We start from the raw sequence: 12,472 nt of genomic DNA, 5'->3' as shown, positions 1-12,472 counted from the left end.
ATATATTTCTACTCAGTCAAACATACATCTGTAAATATGTAGACATATATAGGAGTTCTGTTTGTTTTTAAAGAAATGGAATCACTCTCTATACGTAATCTATTTCATTATTTTTAAAGAAATGGAATTGTCCTCTACAAATTTTTCTATAACTTTGTTACCTTAACAATATATCATGAACATTACCATTTGCCAATAAAGATATAACCTCATATTTGCATTATAATTTCTGTATGCACATCATAACCATATATAATTTTACATCAACAGAGCTCTAACATTCTCTTTTGCTTTTTAAGATTCCCTGCCCCCCATCTCCTCTCTTTTCCTCATTCCCCTCCTGCTGGACTGTCTTCCTTCCTCCCACCACTCTACCCAATAATTCATGTTAATATAGTTTTTGCATAACTTTCCATGACTTTTTCCATGCTCATATAGTCATATACTACTGCATGTCTGTACACAAACATGCACATGCATATATACTTATAGAGGTTCTGTCCTGGTATGTTTTAAAAAGAATCATATTTTATCACTTCTTATTTTACTTTCCACTCTCGAAGTTATCTTATGGAAATCTCTCAAATGCCAGAGATTCAATTCATTTTTTGTGACTGCATGATAATTTCAAGGTTTGGCTCTACTATAAATTACTTCACAATTCTTTATTGATGAGCAGTGTTTATTCTGTTAGTCAAGAGGGATAAATGACGCCTTTTGTTTTAACACAGATAATTTAGTATAAAGATATATGCCTTGGCTGTAAAAGATCATTAACTAGGTAACTGAAAGGAAAAAAATGAGGACACAAAGATGTTACAAAGACAGGAATTGTAGGAAGCAGCCATCCTCCCTAGGTCTGAGTGAACAGGGGAAAGAAATTAAAATTATTAAAAGCTTGGAGGAGGGCCCAATGGAACTGGAACTCAAACCTCTTAGAATTCTAAGAATCCACCAGCTGGTCTTCAAAAGAGTGCAATGAACCTGTTTCTGAGGGCATTAGAAACCGTGTATCTAGCTGTCAGCTGCTGCTACAGGAGGGGATTGCAACTAACTCCCAGGGTGAAGAAGCATTTCTAGGATGATGCAAACACAAGAAGCGTATAGAAATCAAATAGATGGAGCAAATCCTGTTTTCCTTTTCTAGCCTTCTGGTTTCCCTGTGGCCCCCCTCAACACCCACTCCCCAATAAGCAGAGCTTAGTAGGGAGTCAGATGACACAACAGAAAAATGGTTTGTGGAGTTCCAGCCCAGAACAGAAGCTAGAAGAGTGGGTTTAAAGCTTTGAGACATTTAACAACTGTCCCATCTTCATTGCTAGGATTCTTTTTATTTATTTTATTTATTTATTTATTTAAACAGAGTTGTATATTAAGTGTCCTCATTCACATATTTTTATGTACTAGTGCTTGTATTTCTCTGGGAGAGATTCCCAAGGGTGAAATTACTGCATGAAGTGATATTTTTAATTTCAATATATGTTGCCAGATGTTTTTTCAATGATGTTGTGGAAGAAAATCACATTTCTACTAGCATTTTTAAGAGTATTCATTCTTCCTATTGCCATCAGCAACAAAAGCTGTCACTCTTAAATTTTTTCAGCATGATGAGTAAAAAGTGATGTCTTGTTGCTACTTTAATTTACATTTTTCTGACTGCTCATGATTTTGAGCATCTTGCCATATATTTATTGACAATATGTAGTTCCTTTTTTTGTGAATTTCTGTTTCTATCTCTTGCTCATTTATGTTTTCTATTTGGTTCCTTTCTGTTGCCTCTCTTGTGAATAGACAAAACCACTTTGCATATTCTAGAAATTAAACTTTATCAGTCTTTTGTGTTTCATTGTTTACTAACACAATTGTTTACTCACTTTAATTTTTTGTATTTTTCTAGACAGAGGATAATCAAATATACCAATGCCATATAGTTTCTGGTTCGTGTCTTAGCTATGTAAATCTTGCCCACCCCAAGATTGAGTTCATAATTTAGACTTATTTCAAAGTTTTTTTAATCTTTAACATTTAAGACATTGTTCCATCAAGACTCCATGATTATACATGCTAAGTGATAGAGGTCTGGCTTTTTCTTCTACAGAGGTAGCCAGTTGTCCAGCAACATTTATTGCGTCAACTATCCTCAATATTGACTGGAAATCATTTTTATATGTGAGATTCTTACATCTATTTCTGGATTTTCTATTCTTGATTACACTGATCTTTTGGTTAATTTCTATGCCAATACCATATTCACTTAATGATAGTGACTTTTAATATGTGCAATGCCTAGCATAAAAAGCTCTCCTTTTTTTCATTATTTTCTTGGCTATTCTTAGGTATTTCTTTTTATGTATAAGTTCTTTAAGATCATTGTTTTTTAAGATCATTTTATCTACCTCCTTTCTTCTCCAGAAAACAAGAAATAAATTCTATTGGAGATTCAATTGGAACTACATTCTACTCATATGTCAGCTTGTAGAGGGTTTATATATTAGAAAATTATCTTCCCATCAAAAGTATGGTACTTTATTTTTTCAGATCACAATTTACACTCCTCAGTAATATTTTATAGAATATATTTTCAAATAAAATTTCATGTCCTTGTTAAGTTTATTCCTAAGTGTTTTATGGTTTTTATTTTTGTTATTACATTTCTGGATATTTATTGCTAAGAGAAAGCTATTGATTTTATAGTGTTTCCATTAGGATAGACACAATATTATAATAAATAAATCAAAAATGTAATGGCTCACAAGAAATACACTTTTTTTCCTCTCTGATGAGAGTTTAGAGTATGTACTCCAAGTTGGCAGAAGGCTTTTCATTATGTGGTCACTCAAAGACCCACAAGAATTCAGGTCTACCATCTTTGATTCGTGGCCTTCTGTCTTGCCCTGATAGTTTCCATCCCAGCAAAGAGCAGTAGGAAAAAAAGCATGTAAGAAATTGTATGGGAGAAGCTTGTTTATTAATTTTTTTTTTTTTTTATACTTTAGGGTTTTAGGGTACATGTGCACAATGTGCAGGTTTGTTACATATGTATCCATGTGCCATGTTGATTTCCTGCACCCATTAACTCGTCATTTAGCATTAGGTGTATCTCCTAATGCTGTCCCTCCCCCCTCCCCCCACCCCACAACAGTCCCCGGAGTGTGATGTTCCCCTTCCTGTGTCCATGAGTTCTCATTGTTCGATTCCCACCTATGAGTGAGAACATGCGGTGTTTGGTTTTTCGTCCTTGCGATAGTTTACTGAGAATGATGTTTTCCAGTTTCATCCATGTCCCTACAAAGGACACGAACTCATCATTTTTTATGGCTGCATAGTATTCCATGGTGTATATGTGCCACATTTTCTTAATCCAGTCTATCATTGTTGGACATTTGGGTTGGTTCCAACTCTTTGCTATTGTGAATAGTGCCGCAATAAACATACAAAAAAAAATATAAAATAAAACAAAATAAAATAAAATAAAATAAAATGGACATTAAAAAAAAAAAAAAGAAATTTATAACACAGACAAGCTAAAAGATACTACGAGTTACTTATAATCTCAGTACCAAGAGATAGCTGGCAATAATAACATCTAGGTTACATCTCTCTCCAGATTTTATACATAGTTTTTAAAATTTACTTTGTTTTAATTTGCTATAGGTTTTATTGGTTATCAAATGACATCTTCTTTTTGGATCAATTAAAATCTGGTTGACAGAAAAAAAAAAAAGAAATTGTATGGGAGATTCATGTGACAGGCAGGAAACTGACAATTATTAGTTCTGGTCACATCTCATTGGAGGAAATTTGACCTTAGGCAACCTATAACCAAAGGAAGGCTGGGAGATATAATGCCACTGTGAAGGTGTATATTCAGTTATTATTCCATTAATGCACAAGCAAGAGATAATGGATTTTAGGAAACCTAGTAGACGCTGCCATTATCTAATTGTCATGTATCTAAGTACTGTACTAAAGTCTAATTAGCTGCAGTAGTTTTGTTTCTTAACCAGAGACACTTGGGATTTCTAAGATGTTATGTCATTAATAAGAAAGGATTGTTTTATTGCTTCTTTTTCAACACTTTTTCTACCAAATACTCCATTTCTTTGTTATATTTGCTAAAAACTCTAAAACAAGTTGAATAATTATAGCAAGCACACCTAATAGGGGTTCTATAATTTTTGTAGTTTCTGTATTTTAACAATTAGAATTATATCTCATAGTGTGTTTTAGAATATTGTCTTTATTACTATAAGGGGTTTCCTTCAATTCTTGTTTTACTTAGAGCTTATGTTAGAATAAGACTGCCAAAGTTTGTCAAATATCTTTTCAGAATTTAGTTATAAAATCATAATGTTTGTCTCTTTCAATGTATTAATCTAATGGATTATGTTGACAGGTGTCCTGAGGTTTTAAAACCTGAAATAAGTAAATTCTATTTATTCTATTCTTGGGGAATTTTAGTGATACACTGCTCATGTATCAAAGATATATGCTACTATCAAAATATACACTAATTTTTAATATTTTCTGCATCTGTAGTTCCAAATGAGAGCAGAGCACCATTTTCTTTTTCCTTTTTTTTTCCTACTGGTTTTTTTTGGTGGGGTAGGGAGTACTGTCTTAACACATTTGAAGTTTCATTTATGCCATGTTAATAATATGGATTAGGAAAATTTATGTTTCTATGACAATAATAGTATACATAATATTGGAATTATGTGTTCCTTAAAGTAAAATACAGCTCAGTTGTAAAATCAGCATGCCCTTATCCATTTTAGGAGCATATAGACTTTTATTTACTTTTTGAATATTTCCTTGATTATCTATCTTATGTTTTTCTCTTTTTCTTGAACAAATTCTGGGAGTTTTTGCTTTACTGAAATATAATGTATTTCCTCTAGGTTTTCATATTTGTTGTAATAATGTTACATGTAGCATTCTTTTTATACAGTTTTTTGTGTCTATGATTATGTATCATTTCTCATGTCATTTTTTTGTTCTCTCTTTCCCTTAATAAGTCTTATGGGAAGTTCATGTATTTTGCAATTATTTTCAAAGACTTTCTTTAAGAAAATCTTTTTATCCTTTCTCTAACTTAAATCAATTTAATTAGTTTTAGCTTTTATGTTTCTTTTATTACATTCTTGTGTTCTTTAATAATGAAAACATTTACAGTTATAAACTTTTTTTTTTTTTTGTCTCTATGCTAGGTGCTTTTTTTTTTTTTTTTTTTTATTATACTTTAGGGTTTTAGGGTACATGTGCACAATGTGCAGGTTTGTTACATATGTATCCATGTGCCATGTTGATTTCCTGCACCCATTAACTCGTCATTTAGCATTAGGTGTATCTCCTAATGCTGTCCCTCCCCCCTCCCCCCACCCCACAACAGTCCCCAGAGCGTGATGTTCCCCTTCCTGTGTCCATGAGTTCTCATTGTTCAATTCCCACCTATGAGTGAGAACATGTGGTGTTTGGTTTTTTGTCCTTGCGATAGTTTACTGAGAATGATGGTTTCCAGTTTCATCCATGTCCCTACAAAGGACACGAACTCATCATTTTTTATGGCTGCATAGTATTCCATGGTGTATATGTGCCACATTTTCTTAATCCAGTCTATCGTTGTTGGACATTTGGGTTGGTTCCAAGTCTTTGCTATTGTGAATAGTGCCGCAATAAACATACGTGTGCATGTGTCTTTATAGCAGCATGATTTATAGTCCTTTGGGTATATACCCAGTAATGGGATGGCTGGGTCAAATGGTATTTCTAGTTCTAGATCCCTGAGGAATCGCCACACTGACTTCCACAATGATTGAACTAGTATACAGTCCCACCAACAGTGTAAAAGTGTTCCTATTTCTCCACATCCTCTCCAGCACCTAAAAGCCAAAATCGACAAATGGGATCTCATTAAACTAAAGAGCTTCTGCACAGCAAAAGAAACTATCATCAGAGTGAACAGGCAACCTACACAATGGGAGAAAATTTTTGCAACCTACTCATCTGACAGAGGGCTAATATCCAGAATCTACAATGAACTCAAACAAATTTACAAGAAAAAAACAAACAACCCCATCAAAAAGTGGGCAGAGGACATGAACAGACACTTCTCAAAAGACATTTATGCAGCCAGAAAACACATGAAGAAATGCTCCTCATCACTGGCCATCAGAGAAATGCAAATCAAAACCACAATGAGATACCATCTCACACCAGTTAGAATGGCCATCATTACAGTTATAAACTTTTATCTGAATACAGCTTTTGCAATATGCTATAGGTTTTAATATTATATATTATGTAGTTTCTGGCTCTATTTCAGAGTTTTCATTCCTTTGGACCAAGTATTATATAAAAGTATCTTAGTTAATTTTCAGGCAATTAAGACTTATGAGTCACTTTTCAAAATTGGATTTCTAATTGTATTGGCTCAATATTGAAAAAAAAGACCCTGCAAAGTCTCTACTTGGCCATATTTGTTAAAGTATTATTTAAGGTCAAATAATTTTTAAATGTTTCATAGACATTAAATGTTTATCACTTAATAGGCATGAGATTTTTTTATATATCTTTTAATCAAATTTTATTGCAGTATTCAGTTTCCCTATGGCCTTGCTTATTTTTTATTTACAGACCACATTGTTTAAGACTTTTCTTCTATTCCAAATTATACTTACCCTAGCAAAAATTGATCTATTGTCAACTTAAAATTGTTCAGATGACCCTCCAAATTACCTTATTTTCTCCTTTCAAATACTTGGAATTTTTAACCTGAAAAAAAAGGGGAATAAAATTGCAGAATATCAGATTAGTGGTGTCTGTAAGAATATCTTAGTGTGTTTTTTTTCTGCAGAAATATTTACTTTTTTTCAGGTTACATTAAAAAACCTTTTTTAAGCTTTATTGTGTCCCTCAGTCAATGACATAGTATACAGAAAGTTTATACCTAGATTCATACATGTCCAGTCATGTTGTGTATTGTTAGGACAGACCACTTCGTTTTAAAGGAAATGTGTCACTTTCCTTAGAGTCTAACATTAAAAATTCATTATAACAAAACTTGGTAATGATTTTCTCATTTGGCGATCATTTTTCCTCGCTAGTAAAAAGAATCCAACCATGTTTAGTAGGATCAACTTTGAAAAACAATAATCATCACAAAACAGAACTATTAATATCAGACACATTCATAGCAAATCAAAAATTAGAAACTTCTTGTAAATATTTTCAATAAAACTTATGAAACTGGAAGTCTCTCTCCCTGTCTGTATACTGTGAATGACATGCTGAAATCCAACATTACTGCTTAATGATCCCATCCATTCCACGCAGACTTGTTAGGAACTCTTGTTGCTTCCAACTTTTATTGACCTACAAGGTCACTATAATTTGGGTGCCAGTAAGTTATATTAGATTCTGAGACAGCTTATTTTTAATCTAAGGTAAAGTAGTTAAACTGATTGTGATGAGGTATGACAACCATATTGACTAATCTGCAAAGAAGAATATGACATTGCAATAGTAATGGGATAAGCCACCCAATTAATTAGTAGCAAATTGGACAGATTGCTTTGGATGTTTTCCAAGAGAGGAAGTGTTTCTGGTGCTTTGCTTCAAAAGCAAGGCAAACCAATTTTCTTAATTCCCCTGGGCAGAGAATGATTTAATTTTTAATTTTTAAATCTTATGTGCCAGAATCAAAGGCAGAATTGCAAGATACAGAAAATAAGATGTTTATGTAAAAAAAAAAAAAGTGTACAGTGACCTATGATGATCACCATGATTTTTAAAGAAAGCTCTTTCAATGTTTCTTATACCTGTGTATTATAATGGAAATATCATAACTTCACAATTTATAAAATGTTTTCATTTATAACTCATTTGTTCCTTACACAGATTTCCAAGATATTATCTCCCCAATTTTACAATGAGGAAATTGAAGTCCAGGAATGTCAAACAATGTACTCCTGCCAGAACTAGCACATCACCAGAGTTCTCACTGCAAGGCAGTCTCTCACTTTACATCACTGCCAGCACAGCATAGCGTACACCACTGTCCTCCCACATGTTAACTTTTCTGACGCACTTTCCTCTTCCATGTACTGGTATAGAAACAATAGAGAACGTAGCCATGGCAAAAATGTTAACGTTTGCCTAAGTTTGTTTATTTCAATGCATGACCTTATATTGGGAGAAAATAAAGCCAATCCATTTCAAGTTAAAAAATCCTTTGAAGTATTAAATAATCAATCAGATGCTTTTCCCCCATTAGACTGGCAGATGCTGGTAGAGAGTGTGGAAATAATATTCTTATTATAACTGTGTGGTGAACTCACACATTGTAAAGTGAATCTGGCCTTTCTTGTCTTATCTCAAAACATCATGAAGTCCCATTTAGTTAGAAAAATTAAGTAATCCTATGCAAAATTAAATTTCTTATTTTGCATGATTCCCATGGCAGCACCTTTCAATTCTAGTTCTTAATCATGTTCTCAATTGTCATGTAAATATAGAAAACATAACAAAATAACCACTGCTACCAGTCTCTCCCAAAGCCTATTATATTATGTGACTCTGTCCTACACAATGTGTCAAAATCCTAAATTTCACTGAGAAGGAAAGATGGATTGATTTTGTTTTCTAGTCTCTAGGAGAGGAGTTGAGATGTCAGTAGAAAAGTGCCTCTCTCCATCACCAGCGGAGCTAATCAGGGAAGACTGTCTGCGGTCGTATACACATTAATTTCCAGCTGGAGCATGGGGCTGTTATGAGGTGTAACTAACCGTATCGTTGTGACTCATCTCGGTCTGTAATAACATGCTCCACAGTGACATCAGTGGTTGTATGAGATGGATGTTGCATGTAAAGGAAAAAGTACTGTTCAGCTGGAATATCTGTAAGCCTGCACATGACACAGTGACAGTTCGCAGTGAATGCAGCCAGTGTTTTTCTGCAATAACACATCTGACGTATCCTGTCATCACTGTGTCTCCAAAACTGTCTCAAGTAGTCATCATGGGCAATTTCAGCCCCACGGGTTGTTATAACAACTTAGTTCTCAAAAATGACCTATGTCAAGATGCATTGCAGTTGCCTACTCAGGCCCACTTTGGGGCTGAGTCCAGAAGTTAAAAAAAAAAAAAAAAAAAAAAAAGGAATTCTTTCATTGGTAAATTATTTCAATGACAATGGTATGTCAGATCCTTTATAAACTTCTAGTATTCAGAATTGATTCTTCCAACAACATTTTCTCTACAGAAGTAGAGGTGTACTTTGATCTTTGATCTCTTTCTACATGTAAAATGCACAATGCTTATAAAGTCTGATTTTTCCAGTTGATTATCCATCAGCACATAATTGGCAGAGTAGAAAAAGTAGCTATATAATTTTCAGGAACACAATGTCTCTGGGCTTCAAACGGGAGGGCCCAGCTACTTAAGGTTCATTTCTACTTTAAAATTATATGACCTTTTAAAAAAACATTTATTCAAAAGCTTTTTTCATGCCTCTTTTCTTTTAAATAAAAAATTCTTTAAGAGGAAATAACTGAGGATATAAATATTTATAAAAGTTTTAAGTTTTAATTTAAAAATATATAACCAGAAGCATCTTAAATTTTAAAAAGTAAATGTTTTAATTTCAAAGTATGTAAAATAACAAAAAATAAATAAAAGGCAGTTTAGAAGAATACAAGGTGGATGTATATACCATATACCCAGCACAGAATATTTAGTGATGTTGAAAACCAGAATTTACTCAAAATTTCCTAGTTGCAAGGGCAAAAGGGGAAATAGTAGACTACACTTTTACTGTCTAATTTTACTTTCGAAGAATTTCAAAAATTTTTCTGGAGAAATAATTATTTCCTGGAAACAAATACTTGTAACCTGATTAATACTCAGATATTAATTGAAGCATGTTTAAAGTACACTAATATATATTAGAGAAATGATTTCATAAAAGAAAAAAGCATTCTGTGTAAGCAATTAGTATGTGTATTAGTCAAAACAACATAGAGAGCATTCACAAATTTCCTTGTGCTGTGGTTTCTCTTCTCAGTGGTACAGTATGGTGAAAGTGCCATACCTTCTTTTAATTAATGTTTCCAATTTTATTTTTCAGAATGAAAAATCCCCAGGGCGATCTGCAAGTCGATCAAGTAACATTTCAAAAGTAAGTGAAGTACTCACTTTCTTGTTTGTTGACTTCTACACTTCATGAGTTCACATAAATGTTTATAATGTTTAACCTATAATTGTTATCTGTGAGCAGAACACAAATGTGATTTGTTCATGGTTTTAACTCTTTTAAGCTTTTACTGTAATAAGAAGACGTGATTTTACACAAGAAAATAAGTTAGGCTATTTTTTCATTTTCCATGCTGTGTGCAAGAGATAATTTGCTACTTTCTTTCTTTCTTTTTTTTTTTTTTAGGCAGAGTCTTACTCTGTCGCCCCAGCTGGAGTGTGGTGGTGAGATCTTGGCTCATTGCAACCTCCACCTCCTTCTCCTGCCTCAGCCTCCTGAATAGCTGGGATTACAGGTGCCCACCACCATGCCCAGCTAATTTTTGTATTTTTAGTAGAGACGGGGTTTCACCATGTTGACCAGGCTAGTCTCGAACTCCTGAGCTCGTGATCCGCCCTCCTCAGCCTCCCAAAGTATTGGGATTATAGGCGTGAGCCACCATGTCTGGCCAATTTGCTACTGTCATAGTATTATGTAAAGTATGTTTTTTCTGTCATTTCAAACACCATAGATCTGCCACATATCCAAGTTGAAACTATATCAACATTCATGGTACAATTCTCGTGAATTTAATTTTTCTGGACTTTGGGCTGAACTCTGTTGGAATTTAACTATTTTTGTCACTAAGGCAAGTTTTAGAAATCAATTTCATAAAAACATCAGTTTGGCCATATTTAGAGGTTGTAGAGTCATCGGATAAAAAAACAAAATATTCCCTTGACTGTATATAAATCTAAGTAGGACACCCGAGTGTTGAAAAGATTATCATTTGAGAGACATACTCTAGATTTTTGTTGCCTAAAAAAACAAAATGTAAGAGCTATTCTTTAAAATGAGTCACCATGTGATATATACACCTGGTGCTTGGGAAGTGAAAAGTAATTTAGAGTCATTTGTCAAAATGGAAAATAATGACTTTCAAAAATATATTTAGAAGCAAGATGGATTTGTCATGATTAGAGCTTCCAGTTCAGGGCTTCTCACTTGCCAGGACCTTCCACATTCCTGAAATTAACTTTATACTAGTAATTTTATATTACTTTTTTTTTATTATACTTTAGGTTTTAGGGTACATGTGCACAATGTGCAGGTTTGTTACATATGTATCCATGTGCCATGTTGGTGTGCTGCACCCATTAACTCGTCATTTAGCATTAGGTATATCTCCTAATGCTGTCCCTCCCCACTCCCCCCACCCCACAACAGTCCCCGGAGTGTGATGTTCCCCTTCTTGTGTCCATGAGTCCTCATTGTTCAATTCCCACCTATGAGTGAGAACATGCGGTGTTTGGTTTTTGGTCCTTGCGATAGTTAACTGAAAATGATGTTTTCCAGTTTCATCCATGTCCCTACAAAGGACATGAACTCATCCTTTTTTATGGCTGCATAGTATTCCATGGTGTATATATGCCACATTTTCTTAATCCAGTCTATCGTTGTTGGACATTTGGGTTTGTTCCAAGTCTTTGCTATTGTGAATAGTGCTGCAATAAACATACGTGTGCATGTGTCTTTATAGCAGCATGATTTATAGTCCTTTGGGTATGTACCCAGTAATGGGATGGCTGGCTCAAATGGTATTTCTAGTTCTAGATCCCTGAGGAATCGCCACACTGACTTCCACAATGGTTGAACTAGTGTACAGTCCCACCAACAGTGTAAAAGTGTTCCTATTTCTCCACATCCTCTCCAGCACCTGTTGTTTCCTGACTTTTTTATGATTGCCATTCTAACTGGTGTGAGATGGTATCTCATTGCGGTTTTGATTTGCATTTCTCTGATGGCCAGTGATGATGAGCATTTTTTCATGTGTTTTTTGGCTGCATAAATGTCTTCTTTTGAGAAGTGTCTGTTCATGTCCTTTGCCCACTTTTTGATGGGGTTGTTTGTTTTCTTCTTGTAAATTTGTTTGAGTTCATTGTAGATTCTGGATATTAGCCCTTTGTCAGATGAGTAGGTTGCAAAAATGTTCTCCCATTCTGTAGGTTGCCTGTTCACTCTGATGGTAGTTTCTTTAGCTGTACAGAAGCTCTTTAGTTAAATTCGATCCCATTTGTCAATTTTGGCTTTTGTTGCCATTGCTTTTGGTGTTTTAGACATGAAGTCCTTGCCCATGCCTATGTCCTGAATGGTATTGCCTAGGTTTTCTTCTAGGGTTTTTATGGTTTTAGGTCTAACATGTAAGTCTTTAATCCATCTTGAATTAATTTTTGTATAAGGT

General features: G+C 34.0%; 1 protein-coding gene across 3 annotated transcripts in view; it reads left to right on the top strand.

The window, feature by feature from the left end:
- The window catches only part of MARCHF1 (membrane associated ring-CH-type finger 1), an 864,354-nt gene that overhangs the window by 673,274 nt on the left and 178,608 nt on the right, over nt 1-12,472 (top strand). For all 3 annotated transcript variants that reach the window (XM_063638342.1, XM_055276314.2, XM_063638341.1), the window contains one exon: nt 10,126-10,176. In XM_063638342.1, the coding sequence (XP_063494412.1) occupies nt 10,126-10,176 (51 nt within the window). The remainder of the gene's footprint in view (nt 1-10,125; nt 10,177-12,472) is intronic.

This window comes from Symphalangus syndactylus, chromosome 4 (genome assembly GCF_028878055.3).
Source record: "Symphalangus syndactylus isolate Jambi chromosome 4, NHGRI_mSymSyn1-v2.1_pri, whole genome shotgun sequence".
Taxonomy (NCBI): Eukaryota; Metazoa; Chordata; class Mammalia; order Primates; family Hylobatidae; genus Symphalangus; species Symphalangus syndactylus.
The sequence above is the reverse complement of the archived record's forward strand: the minus strand, read 5'-3'. Positions and strand labels throughout refer to the sequence as shown.